Consider the following 23,001-nt stretch of genomic DNA (forward strand, 5'->3'; position numbering starts at 1 on the left):
ATAGACCCATCCATATCCCTGGCAGAGAATGCTGAAGTAGGCAAAAAGCTCTTCTGTGCCAGGGGTGGATGAGATTCGCCCTGATGTGCTGAAGGCTCTACAAATTGTTTAGATATCTTGTGTAGAGCCACTCGCTGCTCCTTTGCCTCGAAAGGGGCCCACTGAGGTGGTTTGGGCAGTTGATCAGGATGCCTTCTGGATGCCTCCCTTTAGAGGTTTTCCGGGCACGTCCAACTGGCAAGAAGCCCCGGGATAGACCTGGAAGACACTGGAGGGATTATACATCTTTGGCCTGGGAATGCCTCTGGTTGCTGGGAAAAGGGACATTTGAAATACCCTCCTAAGCCTGCTGCCCCCGCTTAACTATTTTGCAACACAAATATAAAATCTGGTCATGAGGCAAATGAAATAGAAAACATTTATTCTCCAGTCTTTACCAACAACATACAGCACAGCTTAAACATCTAAATACCTAAAAAGTCCTATGAAGCAATGCATAATTGTCAATGTTGCTTCCCATACTAGAATATCCAATAGTTTTTTTCTGGTTTTACTGTTACAGTAAAATGTGTTTCCAATATTTTACAGTGTTTCCAATATTTGACAGTTCACACTGAATGTCTTATGGATGGCATTTTCATTTTCAACGAAGTTTGTTGAAGACAAATATTTTAAAACAACTTACAAAAAGCACTCACAAACAGCTTTTTTAAAATCATACATTTTTGACCTCAGTGCATTTTCTTCAGACTTATAAATCACAAAAAGGTTGCATACTTAATAACTTTAAAAACTCTCAGGTAATTAGTTTCCCTTTCCCCCTTTTGAATTACAATAATATGGTTGAAATTATTCCACAATTACTCAGCATCAATATATATATAGTAATAATAAGAGTTCCTGGTAAGGTGAAAAACATAGAAGTTTAGGATATTGTCCATTGCAACACAAAATTGGATATTAAATCAAAGTGAAAGGCTGTCCCATGTTTGACAGTTCTGTCAAACTAAATCTCAACGATGACAGCGTATCCTTTCACACAGACTTAATTATGCTTTATAGAAAAACACGGAATAGCTCTGCCAATCACAAGCTTCAGCGATGAAGACAATGTTCTTATTTCAGGAGTGTATCTGCATGGCTTCCATCACGCTGCTCCCAGCTACATTTAACCTACTTAATACCAACCTTGAAAATGGGTTCTCAGAAACAGAGTTATTTATATTCATCGGGAGCAGGCGATAAGCGAGAGACACTACCCTAATTCAGGCATCTTATTGTCATACTGCGGTGGCGGAGTGATGGGCTCAATGGTCACTGGATTCTGCGTGGGGCTGCGGATTTGGAGGCGGAAGTCCTTCAGGTGCAGTTTGTCCGACTTGATCCTCCTTACCCGGAGGGGCCGCAGTAAACGGCTCGCCCGGCTGGCACTGCGAGTGGGCATGCTGGGGTTTGATCTCAGGCCGGAAGCGGCGGCAGGTTCAGCCGGAGCTGGTGTGGGATCGTTAGGAGGGACGGCCTCGGAGGGGTCGTCAGTGGGCTCCGTTCCCTCATTTTCCACGGCAGCTATGATGTCCTCGTAGGACGGCAGCTGGGAGGTGCTACTGCGAAGGTTGCTGTTGCGGACGGGGTAGTCGCCGCTGCCGACAACCTCCTCGTAACTCGGCACGTTGTGGGAAGCTCGGTCCGCCGCTCTGCAAAAGAATCTCGGTGAGAAAGTGCAGTATGAAACAAAACACGTAAGAAAATCATCAAACTCTAAACCTGCAGTAACTATTCTGTTGCCACCCGAGGCTAAGTGAGCTGTGAGACTGAACCAACACAAGTTTAGGGTTTGTCATTTTCACACTACACATGCTCCAGACATTGATCCATTGTATTTATAAAAATATGGATTATAGCCACCGTCTTCCTCCCCATAAAGCCAATATCTCTTATAATGCGACAACAAGTTGGTTCCATGAAGCATGATTAACAGCTCACATCTACACTACGTATAACATGTAGGTGATGACGAGCATCTTGCAGTTTTTTTTGATGGCATATGTTTTTGTGTGTACTTTGGTGCAGTCTATGTGTTGCTTTTAGCACATTCATTTATTCCTGGGTCTGTTTCGGGATAGGAAAGAACTGTCAAATCCTGAACAAAGATATTCCAAGTGGAAATGCTTCAAGACCTGTAAAGCAACAACAATAATTTGTGCACCATATGCACCAAATCAGAGTAATACTGAAAGTTGACAACATCTAAGGAAAATCTGAATATAATAAAAAGACAAAAGGGCGATCACTCACACTTCCTCCTGCTCCCTTGCCACATGGTTCATGAGGGGGACTCCTGTTGCCACTTGCTGGCTGCTCGCATTGCGTCGTCTCTTCCTGCTCCTCACACCGAGGAAGATGGATAAAAGCAACATGGCTGCCCCTACTCCAATCAGCACCATAGCCACTGTTGAAGAACTCATGTTGTCTTCGTCTTCTTCTTCCTTTCCGCCAGGCCCTCCGGTGGAGTTGGTTGACGAGGTGGGGGAGCTGCTTAAGTCCTTCTCGTTCTTCGACGTCACTTCCCACACAATCATGACGATACCCAGGGCTAGGAGCCCCACTCCGAGGGCGCACAGGGCATAGTGAGCGCCCGAGCCGGTGTCCTCAGAGCCGGAGGATCTGTTGGGACGGTTGTTGTCGCCGCATAGACCCCGACTGGAACACATCCCTGCAGGACAAACTGGAACATAGAGGATCACCAATGAGAAGATGACGGGCAGGTGTTACTCAGTCCATTTACCATTTCACTGTAATAAAAATAAATTCAAGCAATGTGATTGGACGAAGATGTATTGTCGCCATGTGGTAATCCAATTAAGCACACCCGCCTCACTTAACTGCTTGTTATGGTGAACAGGATGCTGTTTTCTCCTGATTTGTGCCTCTTTGACAAAAGTTTTTTGTTACCTACTGTTGTTAAAGCAGGCACAGCGGTAGATTAACCTGCCACTAACCATCTGTTTCATTATCAAATCTGGCAATAATTTTTTTAATAAATATATTAGTTGTTTTGTTTATAAATTGTCCGAAAAATGCAGATCACGGCTTCCCAGAGCCCAATTTAACATCTCCAAATCTCCACATTTTTTTAATTCAATAAATACTCCAACAGCAAAATATATTGAGTATGCAATCATATATAACAGAGAATTCTCACAATCGAGGAGCGAGAACTAGCAAATGTTTGCCGTTTTCAATTGAAAAATTACTCAAACTCAAATTAATCAATTTTCAAATTTTTTTATTGCTGCAACAAACAATTAAAAACTGCCCTGACTGAGTATTAGCATAATGCTATTAATAAACCTGGCTGCATTGGTGAATAAGTTACTTTTTTTTTTTACGGTTTGTACAAAAGTGCTGAGATTGCTAAATTTTTTTAGCGACAAGAATGAGAGAGCAGGTTGACAAGAAAACAGGTTACAAGAAAACAAGTGCAGTGGTAGCTCCACACATGTCTCAACATGACAGATTGAGAGACAGCAGGTCTTTCGATTGAGGGTAATGACTCACACTCAAAAAAATGTATGATGGTATGATGCTATATCATCAACATTATGTTAAGTGTACAGTAGAACACAATGGAACAAATTGGAACTTTGATAAACAAGTCCCAGAATTACGGGCATGGGGGGGGCTTTTTCAGAATTGTTTTGCAATCAACAGTGGACTTTAGCATTTTTTTTGTTATTGTCAACCTTTAAAACAAAGCATTATCTTTAACCTCCATTACTTCAGTGAGTCATTTTTTCTTCTTAGTGTTCAATTTGAATAGTTTTTAGATGGTTCACAAGCAGCTAGTATTTCTCAATTAAAAAAAAAAAAAGTTTAAATGAGAGAATAGTCTGAAAAATACACAGAATCCTCTTCTACTACTGCCTCAACTGAAGTTAGTAGTGTGATGACTGACAGATGTACTAGATGGGCGTGTTTGGTAACGTGTTCAGACAAAAAACATGTTCAAATAACAACAGTGCTTAGGTTGTACTGCATTCTTCATAAAATGTACATCGGTACTAAAGGAGCTGCTGGGCACCAAGTAAACATTTAAACGTCTTTAGACCACCACATCGTAATCCACACAATCACTTTATCTTTAGCAAGGCATGCTGGATCCATATTCATACCGTTTAAACTGTATGGGGTTGGTACTCAGAGAAAGCAGTGAAGAAGAGATTGGTCTTGAGGTATGATTGGAAAACCAGGAGGGACACAGTCTCTAATGTCTTGGGACAGAGAACTCCAGAGCCTGGGAACTGCCCTAGAGAAGGCTTGGAGTTGGGTGGGTCTAGTGGCAAACAGGCATTCGAGGGTTTTTGAGAGGAAAGGTTGGAGATCAAGACCAAGTTGTTTTGAATATTGGGGTTTATAGCAGCAGTTTTAAAAAGGCATGTCTTCAGCGCGTTCGTGGGAGCAGGTTGTGGGTTTGGATGAGCTCATGAGTTTACAGATGAGGGCGGGGCAGCTGGTAAGAAGAGAGGGAGGAGGTATAAAATGCAAAATAAATAATGAGTTTAATCTACTGAACATCATGAATTCAAGCGAGTAAATCAGTTTAAAAATGTCTTGCATCCATCATTAATAAGCCACCACCTGCTGCACTATTCTCAGGACACACAGGTGACCAGAGGGATCGATGTTCTTTTCATTCATGATTTAAAGGGCAAAGTACTTTAAGCATGTCATCGATGAGCTCAAGTGCAGATGAAAATCCAACCCTTCGTTCAAAGCACACCCTGCAATTAAGCTTCTGTCCTCTTCTTCTGACAAACAAAAGGGATGGGCCGGGCCTGGAGGGCAGAACAATGCTAATAAAGTGGTCCTGAATGATTCAAAAAGGCTGGGAGAGCTGAGGACTGGGATGGGTTGATCAAATAATTGATTCTCTCGTTTATCATGACGTGGTGTGTGGAATATGCTACTGATCACCAGTATCACAGGTCATTTCCTTGTGACACTGAGGCAGGTGTTTCCTTCAGACATCTACTCAATGGCTCTTTGACAGAACTGACGGCCCACACACCAAATCAGCTGAGACCAAATATCTTTTTCAATGATGATCTGGCCAATAAAGCGGCAAGTTACACGTCCTCCATATGTGTAACTCCATAAACCTTTGTTATTATGCAGATGATACTCAATTATATCTATCGATCAAGACAGATGAAACCGACCAGCTCACTAAACTTCAAGCATGTCTTAAGGACATAAAAACCTGGATGATCTGCAACTTCCTGATGTTAAACTCAGACAGAACTGAAGTTATTCTATTAGGCCCAGAACACCAAATAAAAAATCAATTATCTGACGATATAGTTTCTCTAGACGGCATTGCGCTGGCATCCAGCAGCACCGTAAAGAATCTCAGAGTTATCTTTGATCAGGATTTGTTCTTTAACTCCTAGATAAAACAAATTTCATGGACTGCCTTTTTTCACCTACGTAACATTTAAAACAATCAGACACATCCTGTCTCAAAGCGACGCAGAAAAATGAGTTAATGCATTTATTACTTCTAGACTAGATTAATGCAATTCCTTATTTTCAGGCCGCTCTAATAAGTCTCTTAAATCTCTCCAGTTGATTCAGAATGCTGCAGCACGTGTACTAACTCAAACTAAGAAAAGAGATCATATCTCTGCTGTATTAGCTTCTCTGTAAAATCACGAATAGAATTTCAAATCCTTCTCACCTACAAAGCCCTAATTGGTCAGGCACCATCATATTTTAAAGAGCTTATTATACCCCATATTACCCCACTAGAATATAATTATAATTGTATTATATTCACTGCTGCTGTTATTATTAGTAGTCGTAATTTTTCCATCATTATTCTGCTTACTACTCTCATTAATCAATCATCAATCTCAGCAATTTCATGCACAATGTCAGCTGTGTGTAAAACTCCTTGAAACTACTTCAATTCACTGAATAAATACACTAGGTCCTAATTCAAAATGATTAATGTTATGTTTAAATTGACAATCTTAAGCACACCGTAAGTGGAAACTACAAATATTAGATATTATCTTGCAATGGGATCACACCAGCTGTGATGCATAATCAGGCCAGTGGCCTTTCCCCACTTCCTACTCCCTACTCCCTAACTTAAATCACAATCATCTTGGAACTCAGCCTTAAATTCACTACTACACACCTTTAAAGTTACATCACTGCATCTTGCACAGTTGCAACTGCCCAGACAGACATACCAAAGTAATCAAAACAAATTGTCACGATGACACACACACACACACACACACACACACACACACACACACACACACACACACACACACACACACACACACACACACACACACACACACACACAAACTCCCAGCGTCGCTGTCGTGGCTGGAAACAATTTGAGTTTTTTTAAATTTGTATTCATGTTGTGAAATTAAGCTGCATAAAACACTGTGGTAAATTATTATTATAATGAGTTTCTATTAACTATGAATTAGTCCATTAACAGTATATTTTTCTGTTACACACAATGTAACCTTATTTTCAGTTCACTGCATTTAAAATAAAATTGAAATAGATTTTACAGGTTATTTTGAAATGATGAAACTTCTTAATATTGTGATGTTGATTTCCTTCATATTAACCAGCCCATTCTGTGAGTGTATGACACTTTGTATACTTTGATACAAGGTTGCACTAATACAATACACTTAATCAGTATTGGCTTTATTGAATGGATCAAATATCAGCTCTGACACCACCCACATTAAAACACTATCGGATCAGTACCGATGTCTAGAACCCCTCATGTAATGCATTACCATCATTATCAAGGCTCATTCTGTGTCATCAATGGCTTCCTTATATTCCTACGCTCTGCATGTTACAGGCTGGACGGTGTGCATGGGTGTGTCCACTTCAAACATTAAACAAAAACAAACATTCTCGCCTGTAATTATCACGGGCCCACTGACTGCTTCAATGACGATGCTGTTTGGGTAATCTTATCTTCTAGAACAGTGAACTTGTACCGGGTGGTTTACGTGCTTCAGCACGCTGCCGGTTCTTTTGTTGTTTGTAAAGTAGGAAGGCACCCCAGAGGGAGGACACGTCCCGTCACAGGAGCTACTCTAAAGAAACCTCAACTCATCCGGACACAAGGGAGTTCATGAAGATACATGTGCGACTCAATCCACGAGCTCCCGTTAATCTGATCGTTAGCAAAAGGTGGGTGAAGGTGATCTGGAAGAGGCCTTACCTTTCGCCGCTCAATGCCAAAGGACTTCCCTCTTCACCTGGATCACGCAGGTGTGTTTTCAGGAAGATCACAGGGGAAAAGAGGAAGAAGACATCAACGCAACAACTTAACGCCCCCGTTCAACTGAGATTCGTGTTTAAAATTACAAAAACGTTTTTGTATATATCTATATAAACCGTTTACTGTCACAGAAAATGTTTTAAGAGAAACTTTGGTAAAGATTCCAGCCGGAGTGAAACCTCCCCTCTCCGTGTTGTAAAGTGTATCCGCGACTTGTTATCCGCGTGGTCCTAGCGCCGCTAAGAGAACATCCGCTGGGGACAAACTAGTGGGACAAGAAAGGTGGACCCACCCGGAAACAGATTGATAAATGTATTGAAATGTAATAATAAATTACAATAAAACATACTTAATGCAGTTTTAAGTTGTCATGAATGGAGACTTACAGGAGTCTGTCTAAAAGAAAAATATATATTATAATTATTATTGTGGCTGTAATGACTATATTTTCACTATCAATTAGTCTGCTGATTATTTTCTAGATTATTAACTTTAGTCTATGAAAACCAAAAATATTCCAGAACCCAGGAGGGTGTCTTTGCTTGTTTTAGTTTTCCATCATATAAAACAGTAAAGAAGTAAAGAACTACAGAAACCAGGTCATAGGAACTTTTGCTTGACAACTGACTTAAACTATCAATCATTTCACTTCTAATGATTAGTGTCTGAATATCATTAAATCAAAAATAAAGGTATCCTTAATTGTCTAGAAGAGGTTGTTACATGTACCACACGTTACTTGTTATGGTCTGAAGTAAACAATTCCTATTCTGTATATGGTCACAACCATCAAAGATATACAGCTGACACAAACGTTTTGGAGCTTTACATTGTGTCACACTCAGCAGATGAAGTGGTGGGCTCAAGGTTAGAGCCCCCAAAGGTTACTGGTTTGAGTGTAGAGCAGCGCTCTCCCCTCATTACCTCATAACCCCCTCCTACTCTGATCAAAACTAAGGGGGATGAAATGCAAACAGAAATTTCTACACATTATTTAATTAAAAAACTGAATATAACAAACTAATCAACAAGCTAATTCTGAGCACATTTTAAACATATCATCTAATTAAAAATATCTTTATGGGATAATATCTTTCTTGGCTAATGTTTTAAAAGTGAATGCATTTGTCTTGAACAATAAAAATAACAGACCTAAGCTGAATATGACTTGACAATAAATTCACCTTTAATGTTGGCGTACATGAAAAGCTCTGACAGCAGGGTGAAGAGAGACAGTAAACAGTCACATTAACACTGGTGTTAAAAGCATAAACCATTGAGTCCTTCAGTTCTGTGTCCATACACGTTTGAACTAGTCTAATCTTCCCGCTTAAACAACTTTGCTCTTGGTGACTGAAGGAGACGCCCAGATAGGGACAGACAAACCTGTTTTCTACTATTTGGATTGACCTCAGGCGTTTAGCTGCACACAGTGTGGCCCCTGTGACATTTCATTTGTGTCTTCATGCTCAGGAACAAGCTTTAAGCAACTGCGTTTTATAAAACATGATTAAACCGTACAAAAATACCATTACATTCTCCCCACTGAGCTCAGAATATAAGTAACAGCATTGCCTTTACGTCAGCGCTTAACTAATACAGTATAAACATGTGCAGATAATTTGCTCAAATTTTTACACATCAGCACTTTCAAAACCCAACATTCAACTGTATGTTTTATCTACATATAACCTACATGAGTTTTGTTAAAAAGAATATCTCAACATTTACTCTATAATGAAAACCAAAACAATTTCAGTTCTTTATTTAAATGAATATGTTATGTAACACTAATGAGAAGATGGATTTTTTTTACCAGTTTTCAAAATTACAGAATTCATGTTAAATATGGTCCGAAGTGCTAGAATCATAGAAGTTTAACTTTTTTGCCATTTTTTAGCTCCCCCACACGTCCAAATTACATATCTTTTAATGTTGTAATAAAAATGAAATAACATCTCACTCATATATGTAGAGCTGCTGATCTGACGCAGTTCAGGTTTCAACAGCTGATATGTATCTCTACAGTGAAAGCATGTTAGAATGACTTTATTTCCTATAACTCAAGCATAATCATTCATTTACTGTAATGTTAGAAATAGTCAAAAGAGTAGAGCAGTAAACAACAGTGCTGCGAGACCTATTTGATATAAGGCATCAAAGGAGAACAACACTGTGTTCAGTTATTTTGCAGGTTGCTCTTAAGCCTTGAATAAACTCATAATATAAAACTCATTTGGGCGTTTAGTCGGAATAAAACAAAAGTGACTTTGTCCATAGAATCCTCTTCCTCTTCATTATATTTACAACAGCTCCATCGGGTCAAAAATTATTATTGTTTCTGTTCAGAGTGTGTGTTGTTCTAATATTGACCAAAAATGATGAATCATCAAATCAAGTGGTGCACCCCTTTAAGACGACTTACTCTCAATCAATGCTGAGTGTAGGTCACTCTCAGTAGTAAACAATAATACAATGACAATGTAAACAATACAGTCAACGATCTGGATGGCGGAGGCTGGTTCAGACGTTGGTGATTTCAACACTCTTGTAGGTGTGCATCGGACTGCCTTTGGCCGCCCGGGGAACGGCCTGAACTCGGGCATCTCTGGGCAGAGAGCCGCAGCTGCCGTGGAAGCCCAGGCCTCGCTCCACAGAGTGGTTGTTGGCACGCAACCTCAGCGGACTCTGGACATTTTTTTCAAAGAAGGCATAAAACAGAATGTGGAGTTACTTTCTCAAAATAAGACTGTTTTTTCCTATATCTTAAATCACTTAAGATATACAATTTTATTTAGATTTAAGTTAAATGACTAGTTTGTTCCAATATTATCAGCTGTCATTGAAGTGAAACAGTTCAACAAAAAGCTTCAGTTGCATTTTCCTATCAAAAATACAATTGTTCGTGACCATTTAATGTTCAATGTTCACCTATTTCACAAGGCTGAGACTTTTTTTTATTTTCAAACTATAACATTCTGCAACAGGTTAATTAACCAATTAAACAGGTTTCTGAACAAAGTCACCTTTCTAAAACTTCCAGCAAGTTAAACTTTCTCTCACTATTGTAATGATCAACTTCTCCTGACACAAAGAAATACATCACATATAGCTTAGCTGTGGGCAACGTATTGTAGATATTTTTGTTATAGGCCTGAAGGGACGGGCTACCAGTGTTGTCGATTTGGCTACTTTCTTGCTAGATTTAGTGACTTTTGGAACTAGCGCTGCTAGCTACTTCCATTGGAAAAAAGCTGGCAACACTGGGCCGAGTTTTTGGTTGGATCATTAACTTTAATTCAAATCTTGAACTGTACAAGGCCCTCAAATAGTTTTGTTCTGCAGATTAGAAGGCAACTAGTTGTCATGAAAATAATTAGGGAAATAAATGCCGTCCTTCTGCATGCATGTGTCATCTGTGAGGAAATTGCAGCTGAGAAAAGTGCAGTACCACCACACAAGTATGTATGCAACAAAGTTACCCGTCCATAATCAAACCATGTCTTAGACCACTAGACTGGAAGGAAACCTCCAGGGAGATAAATATATGAATCTGTGTAAATGATACCTTGCCTGATCTTCTCATCGACACCCTCTCCTCGGTAAAGCGGTTAACAGCCACAGGCGAAGAGGAACCGATTACTTCACTTCCCTGCTCTGCACTGCTGTGAATACAAGGAATAGACAGAGTCATTTATGTGCACGATGTTTGGATATTTGGATACTTAGATAATTATATTCATTTTAAAAGGCAACAAAATAACTGGCAAAATTATATTTTTATATCACAAAACAAGATCACTTGTTGCTTTAAGAGTAGGATAGAATAGAAAAGTATGCAACAAGAGTTGAAAGGGTTTTTTAATGTACCTGTGAGGGCCGGAGAGTGATTTAATCTCTTCGTACAGGTGCCGATGCAGCATGTGTTTGTTGCTGGGGATCCCCAGGGCTTTGGCCATGGCGTCTGTGTCAAAGGATGGGTCCAGAGCCATCACAGCTCCATGAATCCCTTTACCCTGAAGGTTGTCTGCAAACTCCTGGCGAGAACATAGAGAACAAATATGCGGACTTCAGACTGTCCTGTCAAAAGTCATATTGGTATAAAAGTCAAATTGAACTGTAATTAAAGGCAAAACACAATCATAGTGGCGTTTTAGTTTCTAGTTCCACAATTCCAGCAAAAATAAGCATGTTAAAATAAGAAGAAGGTAAACTATTATTCATTAAAAACACTTGTATGGTATTTTCTTAAGCACTATTTTAAGCTAAATTTCAATCGCCACATACTTACAGGAAATTTGACCCCTGCATTTAACCCATCCGAAGCATTTAGGAGCAGCGAGCTGCTGTAAAGCATCCGGTGGAGCAACTTGGGGTTCAGTGTCTCACTCAAGGACGCTAAGACATGCGGACAGGAGGAGCCAGAGATCAAACCGCCAACCTTTGTGATTGAAGGATCATTTGCTCTACCCCCTGAACCACATCCACCCCAATTATTGAAGGAATCTTAGAATCTAGTAAGTAGCAGTATCTGGTTGAAGTCTGCCCTTTATATCTCCCGAGCAAAGGGGAACACAATCACTGACCTCCCACTCACCTTGAGGTCTATGTCTCTGATCCACTTCATTACTCTGTGACATGTCCAAACAATGGGGTCCCGGTCTTGGTGCTCACATTTTGCCCGCTGTGCCTGAAGGCTCTGCGAAAACACAACAGAGAGATACGCAAGGGAAGGATGATGGCCTGCTCAAGCTATGGTGGATAATTATGGAAATCACATGCAGTTTTGAGTTGAGTTCAACTTTATGCAGTGGTTGTGGAACAGCAATAAGTTCCTTTTCATATCGTCTCATGTAAATGTTGATCTTTAATCTGACCTCTTTATCAAAACTGAGTATCTGCAAGAGCTGTATTGCCAGGAGCAGACTGGTCTGGTGGAACTGGTCGCTGATGTTAAGGAATCTCTCCAGGTCTCTGCGGCTCAGAGAGTTCAGCACTCGTCCGTCCACTAGATGAGTCTGGAAGGTCTGCGAGTACTGAGGCAACCCCACGTCACTCAGCCACGATGTTGCAACCCAGTGGTGGTCCATCTCGGATGCTTTCGATAGTCTAGAGGATGATTAGACAACATAAAACATAGACAAAACACCCCATTGCAAGTTGAATTCCTCAATTTAAAACAGTACTAAAAAGTATGCAAGTATTATGAGCTAAATGTACACACAGTGTCAGAAATAAGTGCTAATAATGCATAACAATTGTTCATGAATAAAATATTTTATTATCGGTTTATTACTACTGATGCATTTTACTGTTGTAGCTGGTCCAGGTCGAGCTGATTTGAACTATTTTATGCACAGTTGTTGTGTGGCTTAATTTGATTTAAATCTTAATCTGCAAAGTAACCAGTAACTAAAGCTGTGAAATAAATGTAGCGGAACAAATAGTATCCTCTGGATTGTAGTCGAGTAGAAGTATAAAGTAACAATGAATGGGAAACACTCAAGGGCAAATACCTCAAATTTGTATTTAATTGCAGTACTTGAGTATTAAATGTACATACTCTACTCTTCCACTGCTGATAAGCAATATTAAACTTCAGTGTTTTGTTAGCTGCTGCTCACCCTTGGTCCCCTTCAGCTCTCCTGTAATCCTCAATGGCCAGTCTCAGTTTCCTGTGATGAATGGGGTTACTGATACCCAAACCCAGCTCCAAATCCTCATCTGTCAGGCCTAGCAGGACCTAGTGTATAGAAATCCAGTTCTTAATCATAAGCAGCATCTTCAGCATCCCACTCTCAAAGCACCATAGCCACTTATACCAAAGGTGTACCTTGCCACTTTTGACGTTTTCAGAGCAGGCTCGGATATACATGGGCATTCCCATGACAACCTCCAGCCAGGCCTGGACTGCACCTGCCCTCCACAGCGACATGCATGTGTTTCGAGTGAGCTCCGCCTGCTGGAGGCGGTCCAGCTGCTCCTCGCCATCAGACAGGCTCTGCTGTGTGAGGCTGTCAGAGTCTGGATTGTTCAGGAGAAGTTATGGTGTGGCATACAGGAGGGGTTCAGGGTCAGAGGGATATGGAAATCAACAAAAGTGACTCATCTGGAGGAATGTTAATATCAAAACCAGAGAGCATTCACATTAGAAATACACAGAATCGTTTTCATATATCAACAACTGAAATGTTGTCAAAAAAGTAATTGAAATTGCACCAATTGGCCACTAGATAGAGCCAAACAATTCATTATAGCTATCCCTATGTCTTTGGATGAGCTGTATATGGAATTAGTTTCCCAGGACTATTAAAAGAAAATTATAAAAAAAAAAGTCCACAAAACTACTAAATTGAGTCCATCTAAACCTGTAACTCAGAAGAAATACAATCCATTTTTTTACTTCATGAGAGTGTAGTAGTCCAGTGAGTTCTAAAACTACAGTACCGAGTTTAGTAAAGTTGTTAAAATACTTTCTGATGATTATGATGGGACTAAAGACCATTAGGATAATGTATTAGAGACACAGGGATTATTCATAAAACATCATGCAGGAAAACACTGATTCATACTGAACAAACAAATCCAGGATGAACGCTGCGTGTTTACCTGATTCGTCTCCACATGCTGACAAAAACGTTGCATGCAAAGTCCACCATCTCTTTCTCAAAAGAGTTTCCACAAGAAAATGAGACAAACTTGAATTTTTCCAATGGACCTGAGTGATATGAATAATCCCCAGAGTGTAGAAACAGACAGCTGGTAATCACAGATGAGGAGTTACTCACTGGCAGGAGAGAGTTGCCATTAGAAATGGCAGGAGGAGAGGGAGAGACACGTTAGACTGGGACACAATAACAGGATTACTCACGGAACAGAAAACTGCCACATAGGATGTATTCAGTTACTAGTTTTATTTTTAAAATAAGATTTCATTTCAATTATAATTCATTTTTGAAAATGCTAAAACCTCCTCAACATCTGGCTGCAACAGCTGCAGCAGATAAATATTTGAAGTTACCTCTTCTTTGTATTTTTTCTTTTTAAATAAAATACTTCAATAGATTTACTCTTTTATGCAACATATTCCTAAATTACAAAGCATTTATTATAGAATTATTAGAGCCACATTTGCAAGAAATGAGGAGGGATTCTACACAAAGCAAAACAAAAACAGTCTAAAAAAAAAAAAAGGGGGGGGGGACCGTGCATTCATAATGCAAGGAAGATCACTTGGTAAAGGGAAAAGGTAACACAGGAGCAACACAGGAGTATGGAGAATATTAATTTGATTGGCAATGAATGGACATCTAATCAAAGCAGCAAAGAGGGATCATGCAGGCGTTTAATGGGCATTCCTTCGTCTCATATTGGCACGTTAGATAGCTCTCAGTGAGAGATGAGTCAGTCATAAACAATGTTACGAGGCTAGTGCTAACAGTGACAGAATGATACGCAGACTTTCTAGAGATGAGTATTTCCCCTTTGGCACTTGCACATGGTTTCGACAGCAGATGAAAGGTGTGTGATGCATCGCTGTTATTCTTTTGTTTTGTGTTTTCAGGTCCGTGCAGTTACATTTTAAGGAAGGTTGACTTTAAAACTCTTGTTGGCCGGTCGTTAATTATTGTAACTGATAATATGATATTGAGCATAAACGGATGAGGAAGCTTCATGAATAAAAAGGTCTCTGCTTGCCCATATTGTGATATGTTTATACATTAGCCAGCATTTATAAATTGAACATGATGGCAAACATGTACCAGCAATATCTCTGAAACAAAGTACTACTTTCCACTCCAACAAGCAATTTGAAACAACAGAATTTTGGCCGATTAAACTCCAAAAGATAAATTTCTTTTAAAGCCATTCAGGCTAAGTAAGATTGGGAATAAGAAGAAACTTAGAAAATCAATGTTGCAAAGCATGATAAAAGCAACTGTAAAGTAACAAAAGCCAAATGACATTTACAGTAAAAACACTAGTTTCACAATAACTCCTATTTACATATGAACAGCGGTCCTTCAAGTCTCCAGTTATAAAAAAACATAAAACATTAAGACATTTGGAAGATAATACAGCATAAACATGTCTACACATAATAATAACCCCATGTATATATTTATATGCATGTAAACATATATACATATGCATACATGTACATCTATAAATATATATCTAATTTACAAACATACAATTTAGGGTAATATTCTGTACATTTATGGGGATAGCAGTCTCTTTTAGGCATTTCTTTTAAAATTCACCCCCTCCAGACAAACCCACACACAAAACACTCTTTACACACAGTTAAAGCCAGGTGAATATCCACACAAATTTACCACTCACACGCAGGCTCACACACTCAGTATCACCAGTCAGCATCCTCCTCTATGTAATAATCAGGGGTGGCTGTACCATCAAACAGGCCGGGGTCCAGTGACTTGCGTTGTTTGCCTCGAGCGAACACCCGCGACAGGGATCCCAGAGTCATCTTCTCCTTCTTCTTCTTACGCTTCTGGTCCTCCAGGTCCTCCATGGACTGAACAGAGAAGAGGAGACAGGGAGCTTGGGTTTGTCGTCCCATACAGCTGAGTCAAAGCAATGGTTCAGCATTTTGGGAAATATGCTTATTCACTTTCTTTAGAGTAAGCTTGGTTAGCTTAGCTTAGCACAAAGACTGGAAACGGGGGACGCAGCCTGGCTCTGTCCGAATGTGACAAAATGTGAATACCAGCACTTTGAATTTGGGGGATGTTTTATAAATTGTTTTAATTAATGAGGGAGCCAGACTAGGTCACAGTTTTAAAGAAGGGGGGAGGCATTTCTAAAATTAGTAAAAATCTAAGATTCAAATTTAAAGCCTGGCTTCTTGGCGATAATAAACTGTACATTATTGTTACATTGTTAATTCAGTGTAAAATGAATGCAAAATTAAAAAAAACTATAGAATGTGAAATAATATTGATAAATAATATGCTACTATTCGTAACTATGAGAAAATGGGCCCATAAACATAGACGCCAAGACTGAAAAAGAGACTAAATGACTCTCTGAGTTGCTTGTAGTTGTTTAGTGTCTCTTTGAACTTGTTTGACTGACTTTCTAACAAGATATGTTGTCATTTCATGCAGAGGTTCTGGTCCGATAGGCCATAGGCCTGTACTTAGTAGGCCCATTCAGCAATCCCTCAACTTTACCAAGAAGCCAACTATCTATCCCCTTGTTACTCTGTTAGGGTGGCCACCAAGGGGGCCCAGTGCCACCCTTGGCCAACTTCTGGCTCAGCCCCTGACCTAAAGATCACAGATTTACAAATTGTATCCTGTTTATTTATGTAGAAAAACATAGTGTATTAACGGGGGTTACGTGCCGAACTACTTCTTGGCCTGGCAGAGTAACTTCTTGGAATATCGACTGGTTGCCTGACTCCAGGACGTTCCTGCTCCAAGCAAAGAATTAGTCCACTACCCCCTGTCTTTATGCTAAGCTAACTGGCTGCAGCTTCTTCCTTAGCGAGACAGCAAATAAGCATATTTCCTAAAATGTCAAACTATTGCTTTAAAGTGACTTAAATACAAAATAACATCATCATCATCACCACCAAGCAGGCAGGCTGACACCCAGCAGGCCGACAGAAAAGAGAGACAGACACAAACAGGAGAAGACAAGAAGAGTAAGGAGGTACTTTTAGAAAAGTGTGGAGGTGTGATTACTTGGTCGAGGAGGCCAGGCAGCTCTTACATTGCAGAGGGAGTGGGTCCGGTGACGAGGCGAGTTGATGTCGCTGGGCGTGGACGAGCGGTCTCCATCGGCTGCAGAGGCGTCTGAGATGACAGAGGGCTGGCGAGAGTGGCAGGGGCTGATCCTGACCACAGCTGGATGTGCCACACACGCACACACATGTGCACACATACATGTATTCACACATGTTGAAAAATACCCAGTTAGTCTGAGAAACCTCCAGGAAACACTGTTGTTAGTATGTTTAGTCTGTAAAAGCAACACCAAGCGGCACCGAGACTGAGAAGCGGAGCAGATGCGGTAAGAGAGCTTACCCTGTCTGTCCGTGGTGTGTCCGTGGTAGAGGGTCTGCTGGCTCTGACGAATGGCGGCGGTGAGCGGCAGGTCTGCCTGCATCACCCACTCCTGACTGCCGTTCACCACAGGCTCTGTGGGCATGGCCAATGAGTGGCGCTTCGGTACGTCTTTCGTCAAGGTGGCCAGAGACTGCTTCGCCTGGGAAACACAAGAGAAACTGAGCATGACCTAAAAGTAAAACAAACTTGGTCACACATTTTTTAAAATCTTTTAAATTGATTTAAAATCAATTTCTATACTTTTTGTTTGTGTTTTCTGTTTCATAGTCTGTATGTCTTCATATCTGTTATGCATTATGTAAAACACTAGAAATGTGCCATATAAATAAACATACATGAGCACTGTATGCATGCATGAATGCGTGCATCTACACACACACACACACACACACACACACACACACACACACACACACACACACACACACACACACACACACACACACATGTACACAACAATAGCTACACTACACAACTAATTGTGGGACCTCGAAAGCTAAATGAAAGACTAGTGGTATTCTATGTTTACTTATTGTCAACAAATCCCATGAAAAGACCAAAACCAAGAATCAACTGATCTTAAATATATCTTATTCCATCTGTGCCAAAGAGCGCCACTGTTTTCCAAAAACTATTAAAATACCAGACGGTTGTACTGGCCAACATGTTCCTCTATTATTAGCACAGCAGTTTATTTTGAGTCAATCCAAACATTCACCGTCCTGTTGCTGTAAATATTCACTAAAGCAACACATTATTAATCTGTTACTGAAGTTTCAAACAAATACATCATCTACTCCTGGTTGAGCACCGTTTGCTAAAAACTTCAAAGCGTGGCTGTATTAGGAAATTATTTAGACCTTAATAAAACTATATATTTCACCTGTTTTAAAGATTTACCTTTTTTAGAAGGAACCAACTGGCTTGAGGCTGAGGGCCACAGCGGGGTAGGACATTTGGAAAGTGTTGAGAAATGGATGGAGTAACACATTATTGGTTTTGGTCTTTTCATGAGATTGTCGACAACAATAACAATATTGAAAAACCAGCAGCTCTACCCTTTGAAAATTCTAATACAGCACATTAAAGAGCGTCCATTTCTGTGCCAAAACTATACATGTTTGATGTTTTCCACAGGATTTTATTACTGGAAACCTATGAAAGGGCATTTAGTGGGCAACCACTTAGTGGTAAGGGAAACAACTGGCAACAACCGTATTTTAAAAGAGAAAGAGGAGAAAAAAGAAAGGTAGAAATATATTCTGTGGCTTTGTAGCTTGCTCGTTTGACAGCAATGCAGCTCTTGCACTGATGTACCAACAAAACTGATCTGTGATGCGGCTTGATCTGAGGATCTGTGGGTGGTTATGACTCGCCGAGGGAGGAGAGAGATTAATGACACACAGACTGACAACTGTACCTCCGAGGCACCGACGCGGCAACGCAAAAAAAAAAGAGGCATGAATTTCTTCCTCAGCCTGGAGAAAGAATTAATGCTTTGAGAGAGGAAAGGGATGAGGATGGCAGAGCAGCTTACTGCGTGTGTTTGAACCGATATGAACACGGTGACGGGATTGCAAACCCATACCTTGTTTGCATTTATGCCATAAACACCAGATAAAGATGCTAATGTGACACTTTTGCGCTTGACTTACTAATTCAAGAAAGTTGTGACCGTGTTTGTGAGCGGGGTGACTCACCATGGTGAGCTCGGCCTCCAGCTCTTTGACCCTGTTCTCCTTCATGTCCATCTGAGAACGCAGGACGTTGGCCTGTTCTGTGGCTTCTTTGGTCTGCCTCCTCAGGTCCCACTTCTCCCTCTCCAGCACGTCCTTGTCCTTTGCCAGAGCTTTCACTGCATCCTCACTCTCCTGAGGATCACACACACACACACACACACACACACACACACACACACACACACACACAAAGACCCGGTTAATCCTCGCCATGCTCACTTTGAACGATCAATGGAGCGCGACATTCGAGTCAAGGAGCATATCAGAGCTACATTCTGTGTTATAACCTACTTCAAAACTTGTATTTTTCAAAAGAAAATGGGATACATGATGACACTATAGAGTAATCACAGTAACAAATCTGATATATATTGAAATATATATATATATATATATATATATATATATATATATATGTATAATGATATATAGGCCAACAGTCCTTTTTTTCTATGTCACATGAATTAACATGTATTATTGTGATCAAGATGTCAAACTATATACAATATGTCCCCCTATTTAACATTTATGAGCAATATACAAACATTTAAAGAAGGTTTTATAACACACTATAATGTGTTCATGCACAGATATAAAGTCATTTTTAAGTGTTTACAAATGTACAGTCTTGTCAACAATTCTCCTACGAAGACATATCTTATTATATTACAACTGTGTTTTACTATATTTTCCTTCATTATTAGTTCATGCAGCAGGCTCCACTCATGGGTGACCACAGGAGGAGTTATAGTTGATGACAATTACATTAATAAACAATTATATCTGCTTACAACTGCATTACAGTTTGTTATAAACCATTTATCAAGCACTTAGATAAGGTTCATGCTTTAAAGAAGGACTTTAAGTAAAGTGTTACCACACCGGGAGACATTTTACAACTAAAATGATACAAATGAATTTGTCAGTGGCTAAGCTCTGTTGCTGAGACACTGTCCTGGGCTTTTCTGCGCTGACATTTCTAGTTATATATACGCAATGAGCTAATGCTGACAGATGGGCAGGGCTGCTGTTACCTTTCGGTGTTGGTCGTAGTTGCGTATGAATTCTCGCAGCTGGTCTTCTCTGCTCTCCAGTGTTGCGTACAGCTGCTGCATCTGATTCGCCAAGTCCGCCTTCTCCACTCGTAGACGCTTACGGTCAGCTTTCATGGCTGCAACACGCAGAGCAACACATTCACAAACTGAGCAGCGCACACAGGTGTAAATCAAGGATCATTTTAACAGCCAATTAGACTGTCATACAAATATGTGTCAGTGAGATTTGTAAATCAGAAACAACTTTCCAATTGCAGAAGGGAACCACTAGGTGACACTGTGCCTTCTGTGAATGAGGGGCTGCAGCTGGTGTTGCATTTAATTATTTTTTTTTGCTTTGTTTTAGATAAGATGATGAAATCATCCCAAACAATAATTGGCACAGTAGCACGTATTCATTCATACGTTTAACTGTTTCGGCTGGCATGTGGAGACTGTCGACTCATCCCGGAGAAGACCAATTGGATCTGATTTCTTTCAACTTTCAGAGAAAACTCAACAGCCATGATGCAACCGGTGGGGCTCTTTGCAAGCAATACTAATAACAATGTTCCCTGGAGAGTTTGTGCTCAACAGAGAGACAAGACTGGAACCTGTACTTTTCATAACTGCACACGTGTGTCATTCAGGAGGCATTCCTCCCAACAGCAGTTTAGTCGCTTCATATTTTACACTCAACATTCAAACCTGTTTTTCTGCCATTACACAACACAGTTTACAAGCTTGCAGTTTACCACCTGCGACTCAGAGCAGGGGAGAGAACTATGCAAAGCAAAACCCTCAAACTAAACTAAATCCACGATTGCCTTTTCGGTTTCTTCTCCTATTTTTGTGACAAGAAATGATCCTTAATGTGGGATGGACTGTATTTACTCCCTGGGTTTCATTATGGTTTGATTTGTTTTCATACACAAAAATGAACACTGCATTCCAGTCTACATTAATGGCCCATGAATATTTCAGCGCAAAGCTTCTATTGCATGATTGATGGGAGTTAATTAAAATGAGATGAACCTGGAGTGCTCTTGGCTGCTCATCAGGGGCGACGCCCATTTCTGAGACTTACCAATGTCAAAACACATACACATATAGAGTTTCTCTTGTCCACACTTACAACAAGTAAGATGTTAACACAAAAGATCATGTTTCTCTTCTGGAAGACTGCACACTGTTGCCATTCGAGTGCAGACGATTGACACCTTTGGCACATACATGACAAAACAAATGAACCCTAAAATAGATCTTAAAGACATAGTCCTCATCTTACTGATAGTAAAGAACATGGACTGAACCACCTGAACTGCGTACATCTAGGATGATGAAATATGAATGTGTTACAGAGAATTATTCTTCATTTAATTTATCTTAGAAGCAAAGATCTCTATGTGTCTACAAAAGACAATGCATCTTATTTTATACTATGATACTGATTTTGACTCATTGCTGAGTTGAGCTCTGTTGCTTCTTGTAAGTTTTATTATGGATCTTATGTGATGTAAGGTGACCTTGAGTGCCATGAAAGACCCCATGAAATAAGTGTTTTATTATTACTATTATTGGTATTTTACTACTCAATGTCGAAACTGGAGGCAATGTCAGTCTGGAGGAAGAAAAGTGGGTTTGTAATGGATTGTAAAATGAGCTTCATTTTATTTTTCTAGTGTTCTTTTTTTACCGGGAGCCACGCAAGCTTGAGTAAGATAACAATGATGGATGATACTGAGTTGGCTGTTCACATACAGTCAGAAAATCCACTGGGGCATGTGTTTGATTCGCTAAATAGAAATATGTTAGCCTTAAATTAGCAAAGATATGATGCTCATTAAATGATTCAGTCTTCTTTAGCAGACTAAATGGCCATATTTGCTATCCTTGACATCAAGAGTAAGAAATGTAACATATCCCTTTGAGAATGTATAGAATTCAATATGAAACATTCAAGTTAACCAGTTATTTGGAGAAACATGTTGTCAGGATAAACATTTGGCCTTTTAGCGTTTTTTCCTTTCTTTTACTATTTGGCAAATAATAATCATAATTTCATGTGATTTGATGATTGTGTTATTGTTAGAATATGTTTCTTCTGGTTTTGTACTGTATCAGAAGTTGTATTTTTATGGTTTTTTTCTAATCCCTGTATCATGACACAGAAATAAAAACTAATTACAGAAACTGACTCATTATTTTCTGGCTTGAAGGAACTCGAAAAGACCAAACATCCTACTAACGGCATGGACAGATGTATTTACTGCATATTTGAGGTAGCTGTGCCCTGGAAATAAGGGACTCTGGGGGATTAGGTGAGACAAAAAGACGCCTGTGTTGGCTCCTGACCTTGTAAGGCCTCCTTGGCACGGTCCAGCTCCTGCTCCTTGTCACCCAGCTGCACTCGGAGCTCTGTGGCTGAGAGCAGATTGGCAGAGCAGCCTCCCTGGGTCTCCTCCAGGTCCTTACTCAACATGTCCTTCATTTGCCTCAGCAGGTGGACCTCCTCTTGAAGCTGGACCACCTCCTCACGCAACAACACTGAGGGAGGGAGAGAGAGAGAGAGAGAGAGAGAGAGAGAGAGAGAGAGAGAGAGAGAGAGAGAGAGAGAGAGAGAGAGAGAGAGAGAGAGAGAGAGAGAGAGAGAGAGAGAGTTTTGGAATTTAGAGTGTGCAGAAGAGGAATGAGGAAACCAAGAGTGAAGGATTCTGAATATGAAATCGTATTCTGTTATATTCTATTATATAATATTATATTATAGAATCATGAGAGAGGAGAAACTAATAAGAAGC

The 23,001-nt window shown here is 40.1% G+C and overlaps 2 protein-coding genes across 6 annotated transcripts in view; both read right to left on the reverse strand.

The window, feature by feature from the left end:
* Positions 1 to 404: 404 nt before the first annotated feature.
* Positions 405 to 7,543, reverse strand: tmem51b (transmembrane protein 51b). The gene is made up of 3 exons (XM_068711718.1): positions 7,274 to 7,543; positions 2,296 to 2,725; positions 405 to 1,694 (listed from the first exon to the last, which is right to left on the reverse strand). Exons 2-3 carry the CDS (start codon positions 2,709 to 2,711, stop codon positions 1,256 to 1,258), a joined length of 855 nt encoding a protein of 284 aa, XP_068567819.1. The 5' UTR covers positions 2,712 to 2,725; positions 7,274 to 7,543; the 3' UTR covers positions 405 to 1,255.
* Positions 7,544 to 8,497: 954 nt separating this feature from the next.
* kaznb (kazrin, periplakin interacting protein b) overlaps positions 8,498 to 23,001 on the reverse strand; it is a 104,803-nt gene continuing 90,299 nt past the window's right edge. For 2 of the 5 annotated variants that reach the window (XM_068712241.1, XM_068712242.1), the window contains 13 exons: positions 22,559 to 22,750; positions 20,204 to 20,340; positions 19,131 to 19,301; positions 17,389 to 17,569; positions 17,075 to 17,208; positions 15,749 to 15,872; positions 13,167 to 13,357; positions 12,958 to 13,076; positions 12,211 to 12,442; positions 11,931 to 12,032; positions 11,204 to 11,370; positions 10,902 to 10,998; positions 8,498 to 10,021 (listed from right to left, as the gene is read on the reverse strand). In XM_068712241.1, the coding sequence (XP_068568342.1) occupies positions 9,857 to 10,021; positions 10,902 to 10,998; positions 11,204 to 11,370; positions 11,931 to 12,032; positions 12,211 to 12,442; positions 12,958 to 13,076; positions 13,167 to 13,357; positions 15,749 to 15,872; positions 17,075 to 17,208; positions 17,389 to 17,569; positions 19,131 to 19,301; positions 20,204 to 20,340; positions 22,559 to 22,750 (2,012 nt within the window). In that variant the 3' untranslated portion in view covers positions 8,498 to 9,856. The other 3 variants (XM_068712243.1, XM_068712244.1, XM_068712245.1) reach the window with 3 other exon arrangements.

The sequence above is a fragment of the Cebidichthys violaceus genome, unplaced genomic scaffold, assembly GCF_023349555.1.
Source record: "Cebidichthys violaceus isolate CVI_PGR_0920_01 unplaced genomic scaffold, fCebVio1.0.p SCAF_17, whole genome shotgun sequence".
In the NCBI taxonomy this organism is placed as follows: Eukaryota; Metazoa; Chordata; class Actinopteri; order Perciformes; family Stichaeidae; genus Cebidichthys; species Cebidichthys violaceus.

Excerpts from the sequence above, each read along its gene's own strand:
- tmem51b (XM_068711718.1), bottom strand. The coding sequence starts at position 2,711 with ATGTGTTCCAGTCGGGGTCTATGCGGCGACAACAACCGTCCCAACAGA. Across the intron at positions 1,695-2,295 it reads GCAAGGGAGCAGGAGGAAGT|AGCGGCGGACCGAGCTTCCC; the intron begins GTGAGTGATCGC and ends ATTCTTTTGCAG.